This window comes from Nicotiana tomentosiformis, chromosome 10 (assembly GCF_000390325.3).
Source record: "Nicotiana tomentosiformis chromosome 10, ASM39032v3, whole genome shotgun sequence".
Classification (NCBI taxonomy): Eukaryota; Viridiplantae; Streptophyta; class Magnoliopsida; order Solanales; family Solanaceae; genus Nicotiana; species Nicotiana tomentosiformis.
The window spans coordinates 21,461,909-21,482,505 of record NC_090821.1 but is presented as its reverse complement, the minus strand read 5'-3'; the positions used below and the strand labels follow the sequence as shown (position 1 = coordinate 21,482,505).

The following is a 20,597-nucleotide window of genomic DNA, read 5'->3' as shown; positions in this document are numbered from 1 at the left end:
AATTAGCAGCTTAGGAGATACGAAAGGCTAGTAGTTGGTAATGATCCAGTTTTAAGGGAAAAAATCACTCAGTTGTGATGACGTCCCACTGGTGGCCCTTTAGGCATGGACAACACTCAAAGAAGATTGGCAACTCTTTTCTATTGCAAAGAGTTGAAGGATGATGTGGTGACATGTGTATGTGCAGTATACCAAAGCAATAAGCATGATAATTCACCATCTTCTGGTCTGCTTCAACCCCTGGTGATTCCCAAATTTGCTTGGTCAAGCATAAGCATGGATTTCACTGATGGATTGCCAAACTCCAAGGGAAAAACTACTATCCTGGAGGTAGTTGATAGGTTAACTAAGTATGGCCATTCTCTTGGTCCAACTCATCCTTATACTGCAGCATTAGTAGCTCAGCTATTTCTTGATCAAATTCTCAAACTACATAGGATGCTAGAAAATATTGTTAGTGACAGAGACCCCATTTTCATCAGCAGGATCTGGCAGGAACTCTTCTCACTACACGGTGTCACTCTGAGCAGATCATTACCTTACCATTCTCAATCTTATGGTCAGACTGAAGTGCTGGACAGAACATTGGAGACATACGTGAGGTGTTATTGCTCTGACCGTTAGAAGGATTGGACAGTGCACTTACCCTTGGCTGAATGATGGTATAATACCACCTTTCACTCAGTAATTAAGTCGACTCCTTATGAAGCTCTATATGGGCAATCCCCTCCTATTCATTTTCCCTATTAGCCGGGAGAAGCCATAGAAGATTCAACCATACAGCTTTCATTATCTAATCAAACCTTCTCAAAATTGTCAGCCAAGTATTATGGCCCTTATCAGATCCTGCAGAAGGTAGGTGCCATTGCTTACAAACTATCTCTTCCACCTCAAGTTGCTCTTCATCCTTATTTCCATGTGTCCCAACCCAAACCTTGCTACACTGTGCCAACTACCTTTAGCCATCCTCCAACAGCTGAGATTTCAAGCCCAAATTGTGTAGAGCCTAAGGAGATATTAGCCAAAAGAATGATCAAAAGGGGCAACAAGGCACTACCACGGATATTGGTGCAATGGAAGACTCTGCCAAAGGATCAGGCCACCTGGGAAGACTATGCTGCAATGAAGATCAGGTTTCTGGAGTTCCTTCCTCGAGGACAAGGAAGGAATGTAATGATACAAATCGAGTTGATATCCGCTCTGGAAATGGTACTCTGTACATCAGAAGTTGTGCCTTACCATTGGAAGTTAGTTTTAAAAGAAGTTTATTAGCTAAACAATTTAGTCCATAAATAGTTTTGAGTTTATGTTTCTTTAATTCACATCAGCCCCTTTAATTTCCCAAAATGTCACCATCTAGTCCTAGTCAAAAGCTACGAGGACAATGTAAACCTTATCCTTTATTTTGTTTGTATTAGCTCAGCTAAGATATAAGTTGTAATTCTTTTTGCATTTCAGCAGCTTATCAATGAAATCAAACCCTAGTTTTATCTTAGCATAGTTAGCTTTAGTTTCTTAGCGTCGTCTTCTCCCTTTTTCTGCACTATTCCATTGGTTTTGTATCATACTTGATAATAACATTACACATTCAACGAGCTCTTATAAGTTAGATGAAATTGGCCATCATTAATAGATTAGTCATTCTGTTAGGAGAAAAATGAAAAAGATGGTCCATTATGTTTGGAGGTAAGTTCAAAATAGTCCCTTAAATATATTACTGAGCATCTTTGGTCCTTTAAGTTTGCCAAAGTAAGCATCTTCGGTCTCCCTCAAATATTGAAACTATATCAGTGAGATTCAGCACGAACTGTGAAGAGAAAAAAAGATTTAATGGGACTTATATTTGGAGGTGAAATTTTTGCATTTCTATATTATTGATTTCTGGTATTTTTTTTGTGCAGTTTTTGGTGTTGCAATATTTGACAGGACTTTCAGGTGTTTCTAGTTAAATATTTCTTTATCACAATTCCCCCTAAATCTAACCGCCAGAGTTTGATAAGTATGACGAAGACCAAAAGTGCACTTATTTTGCAAACTTAAAGCACCAATACTACTCTGGAATATATTTAAAAGATTACTTTGAACTTACCCCAAAACATAAGGGACCTTTTTTATCATTTTTTCTTCTGGTTAACATGTTAATTCACTAATGAAAATCCAGTATATGATCATTCTTGATGTTCAAGATATAGACGAAGTTTTATGATTACTGAAGATAAATTCAAAAAGCAAAAGAATTATACAAAGCACTCGCCGATAAACTGTCACAAGCCAAGTGAAACGCACCGTCCTATCTAACTGCTCCTGGAAATAAATGAACAACAAAGTGCCTCCCCGTATTCATTTGAAGAAGGCTTCCAGAATGGAGACTCTCACCAGATAAGAAGACAGTGAAAAAATAAACACCGAAGGTAAGTTCAACCCACACATCTACAATAAAGGCACACTGACCATACAATCACATTTGAAAGCATTGAAACTGATTAAAACACAGAAGTAAGAGGTAATAAATCAAGAAGAAATAGCATATGTCCCATCCGAAGATCAATATCTACACTTACTAATAAGGATTAACAGACAAGATAAAAGAATGCACATTATATGCCAAATGCTGACACCATGACAAAAGTAAGCTGCTGTCTCACTGGACAAAAGAACTGATATTTACGTTCTAAAAGATGACGAGAGACTCAAAGAATTATAGTAAAAATATAAAAGCAACTAAAAGAACAGATAGTTGAACAATTACATACATAATACCTGTCACAGCTAAGTAAAGGTGAACAGATAGCCAAAACACGCACATCAGTAAATGCAAAGGTTAGATGATAATCATGGTACTTCGAAATCAAACTTACCAGTCATCCACTTCAAGAAATCCCATAAGCAAGCCCACGGGTTGACTATTTTCTAGCTCTGCGGAACGCTCGGCAACTGCCTCTGTCTCCATGTCCAATGCAGCATACAGATCCACTGTCACATCTCCTTGTTTCTCTTCATCCATGAGATCCTTCCCAGTAGCAGCAAGATTTATTCTACCTATTCTGTTAGCCTACATGAGCAAGAGGAAAGCTAAAATAACTTCCTAACCAAATAAGGCGTAGAACTTCAAGCTAAAATACCAGCATTGAACGTAAGTATCGACACTACAAAAAAGTTGGAACCTCATCAAGTCTCTTAGCTGAAAATGCATTGTAATGGTCGAAAGCATCCTCCTCCTTGGGAAGCAAATGTGCATAACTGAAACAAAAACGAGGTCGCCATTAACCATAAGTTGAATTAAATCCAACAGTCCAGTTACCTACGAAGAAATTCCAATTTTGCTTTGGGCTTTTGGCAACTCGAATTAAGCAGTAGATGCTTTTGCTTAGAATAAGCATCTTCTTATATCAATAAGAAGAGAGGATACAAAGATCGATTATTATTTTCCCACAAGGGAGGACGCATAAGTTGCATACTTCCCTGTATTCATTTTCCCAAGAAGAAATTCTGTGAGAAGCTTACAAGTCTGCGTTTTAACATTACCTATCTAGTACACTTTGATACCAACCTTTCATAACAAATCTCGGGGCAACAACCTCTTTTTTAATTATTAAACATTTATTAGATGAGCACATCCATGTTACCCCCTACATGAGATGCTACTGAACTCCTTAAAGAAAACTTTTACTATTTGGTCCAACGAATAACAGTTATTTGATTACCTTTTCTCTATCACTATCATATTTCACATTGCTCACCAGCATCGAAAGGTATTTTTATCTCATGATTATACTTACGTCAATGTTCGAGAGATAATAAGCAAAATCAGTAAGCCAAACTCTTACTTCGTATTAGAGAGGAAAAAACAATTATTTTTATACATAAAGAGTATTTCTGATAAAATACACAGTTTAGTTATCATCTATTGTTAGTGAAATAGATTAAATAGCCAAAAACCACTTCCCTGAGAGCAAAATAAACAAAAAAGTCCATTATTGCCAACTCCCAAATTTTGGTCCACGATGCTGTAGGAGACAGCACTCAAGTAGGAAGAAAGACAATACTTTCTAGCGAGAAAGATGGATATCCGTGCGGTGTTTCAAGCACAACAGCTATTCAGAGGTAACCTGGGGCGGTATTTCTCGCTTCACGCTCTTCACAACACTGGGGAAAGGGGGGAAAAGTGGGGTGAGATACACTCACATGCTGTCAACATCAATGAAGTCTCTTTTCACCAGCAAGGCTGTTAGCTGATAAAGACCACTAGGAACGGGATCATTGACTTCCAGTCGTTGGTAGTATTGAAACTTAAACCCCAGAATCTGGGAGGCATGGGACTGCAAATAATTGAGAGAAAATGAAAAAAGAGGTGTATAATAAAGACTGGGAAGAGCTCAACAATGAAACAAGACAATATGACAACCACAATTGTACCTTGGGAAATATGGGAATCAAGTCCAAAAATGTGGTATTACCAGGCTGATGTTCAAAACACTCCAAAACCTGTCAAATCACCAGCCAGACACAGAACTGCACTAAGCTTTCAAAAGTATAAAAGGAATAGAATTCATCAAAAAAGTTATAAGAAGGATTGGATATGTACGATATCATAATGGACAAAGAACATACAATATCAAAGACTCGGTTTGGATCCAGATCGAAGTGCCCAATCAATGACTGCATATGGTCCACGATTTAGAAATAACGAAAAATGATAATTCAACTACTAGAGAGCTGAGTTGAAGTTAAACCTTGATTATGCCAACCGTAGCAGTTGAAGCATTTTGCATAGAACCCTCTGGCATTTGAGAAAGGAGCGTGACCTACAATTACAGAAAAAGGAGGGTCAACGTGAAGGAGAAAACAAAAGCTGAGCTACAAAGAAGTGGAGGATAAGAGGGACAACATTGCCAAGAGCGAGCATGAACTACTTAAAGTTGCCTTATTCAGAGAACAAGCACACTGAAAACTTTGGTCTGTACAAAGTAAAAATTAGTGGGGATAAACCTTTTAAACAGAATGGGAAGTATGAGTTCAGTCTTTCTTCCCTTGCTTTGATCCATTTACTAGGAGTGTTTAATAATTTCATCACCCTCAAAGAAAAACCTAACAAAGGGAAAATGAGACGGAGCTGTAGGGGAAAAGGAGGAAAGTTTGCACCAGACACTCCCCTGCATCTGCAACCATCAGTGTTTAAAGGCAACCAGCTTTCAGTGGATAGGTGAAAGTCCTCCAGTCACCTTCCAACTTGGGAGCCTCTCCTTTTTAGGAGCGCTCCAATTTCTGTATTATGTAGTTCAAACTGGAAATTCCTCATCTCGGAACATTCACCTTTCAGATTTTTAAATGATAGAAAGGAAGATAGTGCTATTCTTTTTTAAAAATAAGTAGCAAGAAAGATAACCTTGCTCATGTGTTAACCTTTAATCATAACTTGAAGCTATCCAAAATTCTGACACTAGAATATGGCCTTTAGGGAGGTCAGAATGCAAGTCATTCCTTTTAATTATTTTGGGTTTCGGGTGGGGGAGGGGGGAGAAAGACTGTTAATCGTTCTTGACTAATCGAGAAAGTCAAAAAGGCATATCTACTAGTGACATGCAAGCAGCGACCAAGAGTCCTAAGAATTTTATCAACAATACTACAATACAATAGTCACTTCTCACTTCCAACCACACACCACTCAAACCAGCTCCCCAAAAGGAACAACCTGCTCAACTATATAATTATTAGCTAAGTATCAACTGGGACTATAACAATTGTTCAGTAATCAGTGACTAACAAACAAATATGGCTCCTTAAATTGAGGCACTTTCATTAGAACAAAATAAGCCAACAATAAAATGTGAATCAGGATAGAAAGTCAGGGATCAAGACATTTTAAGATGAATCAAAAATCAGAATAGTGAGTCTAAAAAACAAGTCATTTACGACATCTTTTATTAGTAAAACCCCAAAAATTGCACATGGATGTTAAAGAACAATTCAATATCTCCTAAAGAATGAAGTGAAAAAAGATGGTCCACCGGAGACCTTCAGTTTAAGCATACGGCAGCCATGAATGGCCATTTATCCATGCTCAGATATGCGCTAGCTCTTGCTTACCCTCGCATAGAGATATGGATGTTATGAATTTGAAGTTGATAAAGTTGAAGCTACCGTAACCAGCTCAAAGCTAAGCTCCTTTTTTTCTTATTGCCTCCTCTATATGCAAAATTAGATTTAATGGCAATAAAAAAATCCAAAGGAAGCACACAAAGAGCATCCACACAGTGATTGGGTAGTAGGGGAGATGGACAGAAATTAGAAAGACAGACAGACAGAGAGAGAGAGAGAGGGAGGAAACAGTTACCAGCTTGGCGTAGCCTTCACTCTCTTCCCGGAGAAGGTTAAACTTTGTTTGCTGATAAAGAAGACGAGTGTTTACCCTAACCTGAAAATCATTACAAAATGAAATCACATTTAAAGGAAAGTATCTTCAGCCACAATAGCAATTTGCTGGTGTCTATTGAATATTCACCAACACAAACGAAGAGAGAAAAGGACAGATGGGTTCATTGTCGGTCTCATACATATTAGCTCATATTAGCCTGGGAAATTTTGCCAACCCTCTGAGTCATTTTTATGCAATTCAACCATAAAAAAGATCACCAACTGACATGACACTGCAGTACGAGATGTATTAAAAACTAGCCAGCAAGGATGACCCAGAGCAAGCAACTTTGCTATGGCTAGAGATGCTGAGATAAACAATCCACCTGCTAGACCTAAAAATTGTTTTAAGCATAATGCACCTCTTACTTATTTTGAAAAAAGAAAAAGCAAACTATACCTCTTTCGACTTCAAATCTGCAGCCTTTATCTTGATCATCTCAGATTCCCACAAAAACTCTTCCTTCACACATTAAAGAGCATTTATAAGCTTTCATTTTTCAAGCTAAAAGTTTAACAGGAGCAAAATGGCTCACATATCTAAGCAGGCAACAAGAAAAAAGGTACCTCACATCGCTCCAGAAGAAATCTCAAAGGAACCAAAGCAGATTCCACGAGCCATTTTGCCTATAAAGAAGACGAACCAATTTTATGTAAAGACCAAAAAAAACATGATAATTCATGATGACTTTCGACTTCGAAGTAAGGTCTGCAGAACAAGAATTAACAGAAAAGAAGATAAACAGGAAGAAAGATACAGCAACAGCTACTACGACTATTACGCCTTGATAGGTTGATAAAATCAACTTATCAATGCCTGAATCTATGGGATTTAATGTTAAGAGCAACGTTATGAAGTAGAAATTGATGACTAAATGTTTTATGCAGGTTTTTTGTGGTGACTGATTGTTGGAAGGAGTGATTAAAGTAAAAACAAGCTGAAATCAGATGTTATGGAGTCAAATTTCACAAATTAGCGAATGCCAGAGCAATATCGCAATCAGCGGAGGGCTAATAGTTGAAAAAAGTAAGCTTCAATTCTAAAATTCGAGATCGACGAATGGACATATGCGATAGTACCTGAAGGATGGAAAAACAAATGAAGTTCTCAAATTTGCGACTGCCAGAGGGACATATGTGATCGTGTGTCTTAAAGACTGGCCAAACCAATGAGCTGAAGTTACTAAAATCGTGATTGCCAGAGCATGATGCGATCGTACCTTGTGTTCAAATGAATTTCAGAAGGACAGATTAGGAAACTCGACCAAGGCTTTTTGGAGGGGTATAAATAGCAGATATATGAATTGGTAGGTGATTCTTCAGCTCGAAAGCTAAAAGGAGCACCTATTCTTCATCCTTAATAAAGCTTCATAGCAAACTGATCTTCATTTACTAGTTTGATTCATTTCCAATTTACCCATTATGTTTTCATTACTAGTTTGTGTTTTCTTTTCATTTTCAATATGAGTAGCTAATCTTTTAGCTAGAGTTGAAATCCCAACACCAAGTGTCACCAAGTGTTAATGTGTTGATAATGTATTGATTGTTTATGCTTGATTCTATCTTCAATCAATTGATTCTATGCTTAATTGTTGAATGAGTGAGGGCCACAATTATTTACACCCCGTTTATCTTAATAATTACTTGGGAAGGTAATATTGGACCTGGATATTGATCAATTGACAGGGAATGGGGAGAATCTAGGAATAGGTAAATCCAATCTGTTGAAACTGACTAGGAATAGTGTTAATCTCTCCTTGTGGTCATGTTAATTGGTTTTTAAAGCACCTCATTTGAGCTTGGGAAAGCTAATTTGGGGATAAACTCACTACTATTTGGAAAGTTAACAGTGGGTAACGAGGAATTATGACCATTGATAACGTATCAAGTGATTTAAGCAATCAATTATATTGGTTTAGACATTAGAACTCGCGGGTGGGGCACAACTCTGGTATTTTCCCAACTTGAATTAACTTTGTGATAGTTCGCTTCTTATATCAATTTAGTGATTTAATAGCTAGAGAAGAAATTCAAATATAATTGAATCAGCATTGCAATTGAAGTTCAAACTCAATAGTTGATCTTCACCCTCATATTGATCTCTAGGAATTTCGAGCCACCCTACCTATGGATTTGAAGTCACCCTACCTAGGGAATTGGAGCCATCCATATATTTGGGATAAATACCTTCTTGGGCTGCCATCCAAAATAATAGCCAAAAATGTATATGTATTGTTTATTAAATATATAAAATATGCATATAATATACATCTTGTATACAAATATAATATACGTGTTGCATACATCAATATACATATATAATCTACATAAATATACATATAATACATATATTATATACATAATTAGTCTATATATTTTGTATATGTTGGCTAGGCGCCTGTATTTAGTTTTGGCCAACGGGACAAAAATGAAAAAAGCCCTTTTTATTTCCTAGTTCTATATTATCCTTCTAGGTATTTTTTGGGTTGTCTTTTTATTAGGGTTGGCAACCACCTCTTTTTCTCCTATAAATAGGAGTGCTTTCTTTCAGTGTAAAAACTTAACTCCGGTGAATGATATTACATTGAGAGTTCTTTTGAACTTTTAGTGATTTTTACTTTCGGATTTATCTTTCAACCTAAATTAGTTCATAGTTCAAGGTAGTAAGATAAATTATTCTTTGATATCTCTGATTCCTTCTTCTTGGTATTCTTAGAAGGCGGTTAGCACCATTACTAATTGTTGTCTAACGTTACTCATGAAACTGTCAAGGTCACTGGTCAGAATCTAAGTTTTGATTCATATCTCAAATAAAGGCGTTTGATTCTTTTGATAATCAATACGTTGTACTTGGATTTTCTCAAACCCCAAATTAACTATTTCTTGGAATTTTTGGATCTTTTTGCTTGAATTTCCACATATCCTCTTGTTTTAATTAATTATTATTCATTACTTCCGGAGTTTTAGGCTAAAAACATCCTTGAACTATGCCCTAAACCTAAGGTACATCCTTGTACTATCATATAAACAAAAAACATCCCTAAACTATACAAGAACTTAGCAACTTTCATCCACCGTTAGAAAATGTTAAAAACGGCACACAACAAAAACCTAACTCGTAAACCCATCTTCTTTCATTTCCTTCCGGGAGATCATCACTCTGGCAAAATCTCTTTCTTTTCTTCCTTCCTTTCTCCTCCTCTGATTTTTCTTTCTTTCTTCTTTCTTTGGTTTGAGACAGAGATAACATGAAAGCGAAAAAAGAAAAAAAGAGAAATCCAGCATCAAAAACTATATTAATGATTCCTTCTTCTACTCCATCTCACATGAAGATGGCAATAGAACACATTGATCACTATCAAGAACTATCTTAATCGATCTTTCCTTTTAGATAAAGTGACATTAGAACATCGCGTTAGATTTATTCCCTGCTGACAGAAATAACAGTTGAAGGGACGACGCCCAAAGAACTGGTTTGGTTTTTGTCGTGGAGTTTGTTAGCTGATTGTATATGGGCATGTAATTGAAATATCTGAACATCAAGGTTCGACCATTACAGAGTTCACCAGTGGCAGCGCGGTGAAACTAATGAACTTCTCCCATAAAAAAAAGCCATTCAAATCTTGTTATTAAAGAAAACAGAATAAAAGATGCGAGTATTTTTCTCTGTTGAAAATGATTCAATGTATTTTACGCCTATATGAGAAGCCTTCTGGACTTCGAACATATTAGATGCTCCAATGTCATGTTTAGTTACCATTAGTATAAAGTGCATTTTGAAAAGGGGAAGATGGATATTCGAAGGCAGCACTGATTAAAACTAACTAATCTAGATGGAAATAAATTTGGTGCCACTGCTCTTCATTGTGAAGAAGAAGAGATATGGGGAGATTATTTAGAGGATGAGGAGGCTACACCAGTACTGCCTTCAGAGGGAACAAAGCCTTTATTATTGCCTTTGCTACGCCCTTTTTTGGGAAGATGAAGAGTTTCTTATTGTTGCTTTGACAGTTTTCAACGCGGCCCTTTTACCAATGCAGCTCGTATAGATGTGCGATGAATTCTAAAAGTCTAATACTCATTATGCTTTCTCGGCAATTACCTGGATAGGTTTTTTTCTAGCCTTCACTTCCAGAAGACAAACCATGGATATTTTTCCTAAAAGCAACACGAGAGAAGGTGGGGTTTTAGGAGCTTTTGGCTGTGCACCGTTAGTTTTTTAACATTTCTTAACCATTGGATGAAAGCTGTTGATTTTTTGATAGTTTAAGGATTTTTTTGCTCAATATGATAATACAAGCATGTACTTTAAGTTTGGGGCATAGATCAAGGATGATTTTAGGCAAAAACTCATTGCTTCCGCATTTCCTTTTAATTATTTCCTCAAGTTCGTGGATCTTCCCATCCTTTGTGTTGTCAACGTTCCTCAACAAAATAGGTTATTACACAAGCAAAGTCACTTTCAAGGATAGAGATTATGTCCTACATAAAGTAGCTAGACAGAAATTTGATTCAAGGGCCATGAGGATTCATTTTCAAGGGCCATGAGGGAGTTCTCTGAAATAATAGATGTTAACTGTGTTATTAAAAAGTACCAGCTAAGAGTACCAACAGCAACCACTATGTGGCTGAAACTTACAAAGATAAACAATCACATCCACCATTAAAGTCTAAATCCTATCTAGCACCATACTTCTCCCAAGTCAACAATGGCAAACCTCAACTTTTCCAGAATTGAAGAATGGGTTTCACAACAAAATAGCACACAATAACCGATGTACTACTCTTTATTTCCTCCATCCTAAGACTTGACCCACTTTGATAGCTTGAGACTTTTTTGACAAGTTAAATGGAAAAAAGGCTGGCATCATGGCAGAGAAAGTATCTATCTTTAGGTGGCAGGTTGACTCTCATACACAATATCTTGGATAGCATCCTCACCTATTTTATGTCACTCTTTCCTATTCCAGCTAAGGTGCAGAAGCAGCTAGACAGAATCAGGAGATCCTTTTTATGGGAAGGTAATAACCAGGATCACAAGTTTCATCTGGTGAAATGTCCCAAGGTTATTCTTCCTAAATCACTGGGAGGGCTTGGGGTGAAGGACTTGGTCGTTCACAGTAGAAGCATGCTAATGAAATGGCACTAGAGATACAATCAAGAAGAGGCTGGCCTTTGGAAAGATGTAATCACAGCTAAGTATGGATGCTCCGACCACTGGTGTACCAAACCTGTCAGGACACTTCAAGGTACTGGGCTATGGAAGAGTATCAGTGCCCTTCTGGATCAGTTCTCATCCAACACCTCTTCCCAGGCGGGGAATGGGGTCAACATAAAATTCTGGAAGGACAAATAGATAGGAAACACACCACTAAAAGAAACCTTCCCTAGTCTGTTTCTTATTGTAAATAAGCCTGACTCCTCCGTAACACAAAACAGGGAGGGCAACACTCGGAGCCCATCATTGAGAAGGCATCTGCAGGATTGGGAAATTGATGACTTAATGGCTCTTCTTGGAAGTTTGGAGTCTCATCCAGTGAACAACCGAGCAGTAGATAGATTGAAGTGAGGTAATACTAGAGGAGTATACTCAATTAAAGCAGCCTATGCAGAGATGAGCTACAACAAAGTTCTAACACACCTATGGCCTTGGAAATTAATCTAGAGGACTAAGGTTATGTGCTTTTGCTGGGAAGTATTAAATGGAGCATGCTTAACCAGGATAACCTAACCAAAAGAGGTTTCCAACTAGCCAATGATGCAACATGTGCCACACAAGTTCAGAGTCCATCCCACTTGTTCATTCACTGCCACCTAGCAGCAGACATATGGAACATGTTCTTAACCATTTTTGGACTGAATTGGTCTATGTCTAATTCAATCAAAGAGCTTTATGAAGCATGGGGTCTCATGCGAGTTGACAAAGCCATCAAGCACATCTAACTCATGGTGCCTGCCTATATCTTTTGGTGCATTTGGATTGAAATAAACCGCAAATGTCTCGATGGTATTTCAACTCCTACAAGCTATCTGAAAGCTTGATGTTCGGTTAACCTTTTTGGTTGGGTGAATCTCTCCTGTAAATAACTCCGATATGTTTCTGGATTTGTCAGCTCCTTAGCCTTATGATAGTCTCTTTTGTATTACAGCTGACATTTTCCCTTTTTTAAAATTTATGCATCTTCTTGATGCAATTTTGAAGACATTTCACTTACCTTATCCCAAAAAAAAAAAAAAATCATAATAATAATAATAATAGCCTCAAATGCTAAACTGTCTCAAAAAAAGACACGATTAAGGCACACAAAAGAATAAAGGGAGAAATCTCTGGCTAACCAGCTTGATAAGACGCTGACGATTTTCTCCCGGCATCGAAAGCTGCAAACAAAATATTTCCAACATATCAGTATGATAAGTATCGTAAAAGAATTTTAAAAATGTCATTACATATTAGTAAGTGGATTGGCGAGGAACAAGAGCCAACTGTTTTGCAATTTTTTGCTAAAAACTATGAAGTAATGATGATCTCCCATTAAAAAAAAGGTTTATTGAAATTGTTCTCTTGTTTGATATGTGAAACCAAAAGAATTATATAAACCATATTAACATATGTGTAGAGTGATTTTATGAAAATTATGTAGAAACTAGGGTCTAAATTTGAATTGTAGAACCTATGCTCTGGAATCTGGATTGATTTTGAAGAATCGGTTTTCTTGGAAAACAATTAAGCATTTGGAATAGGTTTTAGCTTAAGAAAAAATCAGGATAGTACTGCAATTTTGCAATTGTCAAAAAAGACAGGCAGCATTGCAATTGAAAAGGGGCCTACTTTTGATAATGGACTCCTTCGGTTTTAGCCAAGTTGCAAGTTGGTTTCGTAACCAAATGTTGTTTAGAAACCAAAATTTGGTTTCTGAACCAAATGGTTCCTTTAATAATTAAAAGGATCCTTATATGAAGAGGCCATCTGAATCCGAAAGCCAAATTTTCCATAAAAGAGTAAGACATATTGATAGTTGGTTTAATACGAAAATCATCATGGTCTACATCTATATCATTAAATGAATTTTGATTCTTGTAACTTGTGAGAGTTGTATAGAATATTGCCCGTACATACGTGTCACATATCTTGAGAACATTCCAAAGAAAAGTGTCACTTGAATTACTGCTAATCATGTTTCCTTCATTCTTTTATCCTGAGCATAGTTTCCACCACTCTCTATTTAAAAGATTTGTAAGGCTTTAGAATACAAATAGACGATAGGAAAAAAACACAAGATCACATAGCGGACTTTTTGAATGCTTTTCTATGTTATATGTCGTAGATATTATGCTTACCAAGACGCTGCACTATATTTATGGGGACTAGTTACTTAAATCTCCTCTAGCAGATATCTCTGTGGAATTCAAAGTACACGGCCATCTTCTACCTTCTAAATGTGTAACAAAACTATCTCATATCATGCTAGTCTTACTTTTACAAGTAATAAGTGTTAAGTTTTTTTTTCCTTTTTCTGATTTACCAAATATTGGCTAAAGTTTATCATTTTGTCATTTAAATTTATAATTTGTTTTGTACTTTCACTACTAAGCCTTCTCTAACAAAAAGTAAAACTAACTGATTTCACATTCAGTCCATAATTTCAGTATCCTTTTAACATGTGGATGAAAGATGTATGCAGGAAAGTTTATTATGTAGAAACAAAGCTAGAAATAGTAAAATAAATTTATTGGAATTGAAGGGTTTTAAGGGGGAAAAAAAGTTACCAGAAATGATATGGGAGAGCATTAGCTCTTCCGAGAAGTCATTGACATAATTGCCTTGAATAATTTTCAATTGAAATTTATGTATTGTAGCAACATTACTGAAAAGAGATTTTTCAGAAAATCTTCTACCTTTTAAAGTATAGTGAGTATATAATAAGGTTTTTCAAGAAAAATTATATGTTTAAACTCCTTTATTAGAAACTATGACAAGTGGAATTTGAATAATTTTCCTTCAAAAAAATGTCTCTGCATTTCAAATGTCAGAAAAATCAGTCCATTCAAATCATCGAAACTAGTCAAGTTACACAACCTAAAATGAGGCAATTTATATAATATGAAAAATCAAGGAAAGTTCTCATAATTAAGATGAAGAATACAGGAAGTCTGTGTTATTTTAATGAGGAAATCGTTCAACCAGCACACCTTTGCTAGCCCTAGATATTGCTCCTTGTGTTGGACAAAGTAGCGACCAATTTCTGTGGTAAAAGTAGCGCATATGGAGGGGGTGGAAGAAGAATCAGCTACCTGTGTAGGGAATAGACATCGAGACTAGCATTCCCGAATTTCAGTATCTCGAACAAGAAGGAGATAACAGTCCAAGAGATAGACATTGACACTCGCATTCTTTATCTTATTCTCATAATTAGGCTAAGGAATACAGGAAATTTGTGTTATAATAATAAGGAAATCATTTAACCAAAACAGAGTTGCTAGCCCAAGATATTGCTCCTCATGTTGGACAAAGTAGCAACCAATTTCTATGGTAAAAGTAGGGCAAATTGGGAAGCAAAATCAAGCTACCTTTGCAGGGAATAGATATTGAGACTCGCAGTCCCTTCTGCAGTTTCTCGGTGGACAATGGGACCAGGGCTCTACACCTTCTCCACTTAAATACCATACTTTTATCTGCGGCAGGGTTGGTGCTCATTAAGGTTTTTAAGTGTACTAAGATATCTTTTTTTTTTGTACTAACATATCATTTTATATGGATTGGAGAACTTGGAACAAATAGGACTTCTCATTTAGTTTCGAGATCGCAACATCTCATTTCCTAACCTGACATATCAATGTCAAACTTAAGTCCAAAATATGGTCAAATTGACTTGAAAAGGTAAACATTAAGGACAGTAATTTCAGGATTAAGACAGCAGAACAAAAAGAAGAAAGTGGAATATGAAAACTCACATCCTGAGCCATTTGGCTAACAATATCAGCCAAACTCGACCCTAGCTCCTCCTGGGAAGCATAATCCACAAACTCCACAGACTCCAATGCCACTTTACATTTCTGAATGGGCAATTCACCACAAACCTAAAACGGCCCAAAACAATCAATCCACAAACCTCCTCAAAGTAATAAACCAATGTCCATCAACGTTAACAAAAATATCCTTTAAGCGCCTGTTTGGTTTGAATTCTTTTATGTGATCTAATCAGTATGTTTCTAAAATCAGTAAACTTACAAACAGAAAATACGTACCTTGTAAGAAAGAACCAACTATTAATTCAAGAAATTGATTAAATTTTTCATCAATTATCTAATAATCAGTTGTTTCTTTCGTAAAAGATCAGTTTGTTAGCAAAAAGGCAACTAATATTTCAAAAACATTGCATGAAATTTTTACTCAATTGCATAGTAATGAGGATGGTTTTGGGGGGATAGAAAAGCAAAGATGAATAAAAGAATACCATAACGGAGCAGAGCTCATAGAGAAAGCGCAGAGTGGGAAGCGGTTCAGAGAACTTGAAGCTGCTGTTGCCATTTTTCAACTCTTTGATGCACTCCTCTGTAACGAACAAAAACTCCAAACCTAAAACTGACATTTTTTCGCACTTGCTTTGCTGGTTAAGAAGATAAAGCCGTTGAGAATTGAAAAGAAAACCCAAACCCTAATTTGAGGGTTTTTCCATGATACGGAGTGGTTCTCTAGGGTTTCAGAGAAAATGGAATGTCAAGAAATTTCCCGATTCCTCTTTTTAACTGTTTTTTACGGTTCACCTATTTTGGTGTTGAAAAGGCGAGAAAAGACCCAAAACCATACAGGATCTTTTGCTTTACACTCGGTAACCGTTTTGGCCATAGTTTTGCCAAAATAAATTTAGGTTTTATTTGACAAACACATATTTGGCCATAGATTTTACCTATATTTTAGCAAACTCCCAAATTCTAAATCTCAAAACCAGCTCAATAGCTAGTTTTGGGCCAAAATATCACTATTATATTTTTAAAAAATTGTCCCAAACTTTTGTATTTTATAAAAGAGCTCATCATTTATTATTTTATAACAATGTTGGTTCGTCTTCTCGGTCACCTGATAGTGTATCATGTAATTCATTATAAAAATAATAATTTTGTATCAAATTTATTTATGTTCAGGACTATAATTTACGATAATATAATGAATGTTATTGATAATAGTATTGTTGGGTATTTGTGATAGTTTTTAGAACTTGTGGGTATAAGTCATATTTCATATTTTTCCAAAATAAATTTGGAAAATATGTTTTGAAAACTTATGTCCAAATACATTTTATCTTCAAACCAAACTTCACCCAAATCAGATTTTTCAGAACAAATTTGAGAATCTATTGCCAAACGATAGCTCAAAGTCATACATATTCTTTCGCGTGGAGCACTAATAGAACATTTACTTTAATAAAGTGGTACACTTTTAGTCATAACACTGAGAAAAAATTCAAAAACATACATTATCTTTGGCTTTAGACTCAAAGTCATACATATTCTTCCACGTGGAGCACTAATAGTCCATTTACTTTAATAAAGTGGTGCACTTTTAGTCAATAACACTAAACATATTTTAATTTTTAACATAAATCTAAGATCTGACAAAATATATGTTCCCTTTATTTTCTTGTTTACCGAAAGAAATAAAGATGACATATTTATCTAGATAGGAAATAGTAAATATACATAGAATTTATTTACTATTTATCTATTTACAATACGTAAAATATACATTTTACTAAGAAATGTTAAACACCGTTAATTTTTATTTGCAATGATTTTTATCTAGATAACCTCAAATGTTATCTAGATTTTTTATTATATACATAATATTTACGATATGTTGACATAAAATAAATATACGTAAAATCATTGCTGAAAGTAAATAAATATTTAATATACGTTGACATAAAATAAATATATATTTATTAGATTTTTTTATTTTATGGGAGTCAACGTATAGTAAATATACATAAAATAAAAATAAATATACATTTTACTAAGAAATGTTAAACACTGTTAATTTTTATTTGCAATGATTTTTATCTATATAACCTCAAATGTTATCTAGATTTTTTATTATATACATAATATTTATTTTTATTTTATGTATATTTACTATACGTTGACTCCCATAAAATAAAAAAATCTAATAAATATATATTTATTTTATGTTAACGTATAGTAAATATTTATTTACTCTCAGCAATGATTTTACGTATATTTATTTTATGTCAACGTATAGTAAATATTATGTATTTAATAAAAAATCTAGATAACATTTGAGGTTATCTAGATAAAAAATTATTGCAAATAAAAATTAACGGTGTTTAACATTTCTTAGTAAAATATATATTTTACGTATAGTAAATAGATAAATAGTAAATAAATTCTATGTATATTTACTATTTGCTATCTAGATAAATCTTTCATCTTTATTTATTTCGGTAAACAAGAAAATAAAGGGAACAAATATTTTGTCATATCTTTGATTTCTGTTAAAAATTAAAATGTGTTTAGTGTTATGACTGCACCACTTTGTTAAAGTAAATGGACTATTAGTACTCCATGTGGAAGAATATGTATGACTTTGAATCTAAAGCCAAAGATAATATATGTTTTTGGGCTTTTTCTCAGTGTTATGACTAAAAGTGCACCACTTTGTTAAAGTAAATGTACTATTAGTGCTCTATGTGAAAGAATATGTATGACTTTGAGTCTAAAACCAAAGATCATGTATGGTTTTGAGCTTTTCCTCTTGAAAAGGCCGTGGGCATCTTCTCAATCCCCCCCCCCCCATTAACACTTAATCCATTAGATTAGATTAGATTTAGATGATTAGATGATTATTGTTATATTTCTTAGGAGTGGAGTACTTTTTGTCCCTAACTAGTTTTGACCCTACTTCATATCACGAAATACTTTTATTACAATTTTTTGTCAAAATTTTGATTTTAAAGCAAATATATCTTACATAAAGAATACCCGCCTTACATAGAAAATGAGAAACGAATCACGCATTGGTTATGAGTTTTTAGATAGTTTACCGGTTTAACGGTACAATTATATTTGTAAAGTGGTTTATAGACACGTGGATTAAATTGATCCGTGAAAATAAAATAATGAAGAGCAACGCGAGTAAAATAAGAATAATTGAAGAGCTTGTGCTACAGAATGTTCACATCGGGATCAAGAATAATTGAAAAATCTCGATAACACTTGTATAAAGCTTGAGAGAAAGAATATTAGTCTTTCGCTATCAGTATCTCTTGATATTTTGCAATAAAATAAAAGCCTTCATTTATACTAGAGTTATGGGGTGCATGATTACAATTCATTCCCCGTAATTACCCCTAACAATGCTATAATAAAAAGAAATCAAAGGTAATAAAGAATAATAAAGGGTAATAAAACCTAATAAAGGCCAGTGGAATCTTGGGGTTTTTTGTAACGTTTATATAATGGTCATATCTTGAATTGCTTCTTATTCGGCCACAGGTTTGTATCCAGTTTCACCATGGTTGATTGGTCATTATTGACATGTGTTGCTTCCTCATTCACCCAACTCTTGAGACCAGTTTTTACTGTATACAGATAGTCCCCCCAGTTTTCGGTTACTCGTTGTGATGTGACCGGAAAGTAGAAGATTTTCTCCTTTCTACCCTTATCACTGCCTCATTAAAAACCCTTGCCAGAAAAATCCAATCGGAACAAAAATCAGGTGAAGGAAAAAAGAGTGCAGAACTTAAGGACTCAGATGACAAATCCGTTACTTATTTATGTTTCGTCAATGATTGATTCATGTTGAAAAAGTATTACCACCATAGAAAGCTTGATCTCAGGTTTTTAGTATTCACCCGAAACTTTTAATCTTTAAGTTTTGACACTTTTTTTAGCAAATATACCACTAGGTTGGATGCCTAGTGGCTAATATATATATAATAATCCAAAAAATCAGGAATTCAATGTTTACAATTTGTCCAAAACCAAATCTAAAGTATGTAAAGCTACAGCTAGCTACAATATGTAATCCAATCATTACAATAGATAGAATAGCCAAATCCCACCATAAGGTATTGAGTGCATCCACAAGCCAAGTGCAAAACCCTAATGTAGTACCTCCAAAGCTCTCACCGGGCGCCAAGTTTTGCATTCCAAAGGACAAGGCAAATGTGATTCTTCATGCAACACCAACAACTTCTGGGAATGACCGAGTAACTAAACAGTATGCAATTACAATGCGTATGAGTATCACCATCCAACCTCTGATTAATAATATAGAACATGATATGCCTCTCTTCCATATATCAATGACAGGCTACAGATTTGACCCATAAACACACATGAAGATTGCTCATATCTTCTGGATCAAGGGATGATCCATGAGCTTCCTGTAGGAGCCTGTATATAGGCAGCATTCCTGCAATTAGAACAACCAATATGCATTATAACAACACCTCTAGACTGGGCATGTTAACACACCAATACCACTGGAAAATATCATTACAATGCACCTATAGACAATAGCAAACCACAACATATGAAGAACCTTTGGATTCCATCTTAAATACACACGCTTCCAGTATAACATACTTAGGACATATAATGACCTAAAGCTAGACCTTATAGCTTGATGAGCTCTTCTTTGATGAAAACTACACTGCCTCCTTGCATTAATGTTTCCATATACCTTAAGAGCACCACCAGAATGAGCATGATAGCATGCTAATACCACTTGAAAATACCTTATCAGTATACAGAAAAACAAACAGATGCAACCACAAGCAAGAATAGGTAGTAACAAAGAAAACATACTCATCAATCTGAAGCTTTCCTTTTAGCAATCCTAACCCTAAGATTAGGAATCTGAGACTTGTCAAGATTGATTAGTATCCTCCCTGCACTTGGCAGTTCAGAGAAGGTGTGAAACTGGATTGTACCTGCAAAAGAAAACTCAAGTTTTGACACTTGAGTTTTTAGTTGTACCTGAAACTTTACTTTAAGTTTTGACTATTGGGTTTTTTGTTGTACCCGAAACTTTTATAACCTCACGGCCTTAGAGACCGGGGATGTTAATGACTAGAAATTTTGTACTTCTGGTTTTAATAAAATCCGAAAATTTAATGCTTACAGTTAACTTTATGATCGGGAAATAAGGCATCCGACCTTTA

At 35.2% G+C, this 20,597-nt stretch overlaps 1 protein-coding gene across 2 annotated transcripts in view; it reads right to left on the bottom strand.

Moving 5' to 3' along the window:
• Positions 1-16,197, bottom strand: part of LOC104106326 (THO complex subunit 2) — a 60,331-nt gene extending 44,134 nt beyond the window's left edge. For both annotated transcript variants that reach the window (XM_009614849.4, XM_009614850.4), the window contains exons 1-12: positions 15,870-16,197; positions 15,367-15,492; positions 12,751-12,792; positions 6,982-7,041; positions 6,815-6,877; positions 6,335-6,415; positions 4,734-4,805; positions 4,612-4,659; positions 4,417-4,485; positions 4,186-4,319; positions 3,165-3,240; positions 2,859-3,052 (exon numbers count right to left, since the gene is read on the bottom strand). In XM_009614849.4, coding sequence (XP_009613144.1) covers positions 2,859-3,052; positions 3,165-3,240; positions 4,186-4,319; positions 4,417-4,485; positions 4,612-4,659; positions 4,734-4,805; positions 6,335-6,415; positions 6,815-6,877; positions 6,982-7,041; positions 12,751-12,792; positions 15,367-15,492; positions 15,870-16,004 — 1,100 coding nt within the window. In that variant the 5' untranslated portion in view covers positions 16,005-16,197. The remainder of the gene's footprint in view (positions 1-2,858; positions 3,053-3,164; positions 3,241-4,185; positions 4,320-4,416; positions 4,486-4,611; positions 4,660-4,733; positions 4,806-6,334; positions 6,416-6,814; positions 6,878-6,981; positions 7,042-12,750; positions 12,793-15,366; positions 15,493-15,869) is intronic.
• Between the last annotated feature and the right edge of the window lie 4,400 nt (positions 16,198-20,597).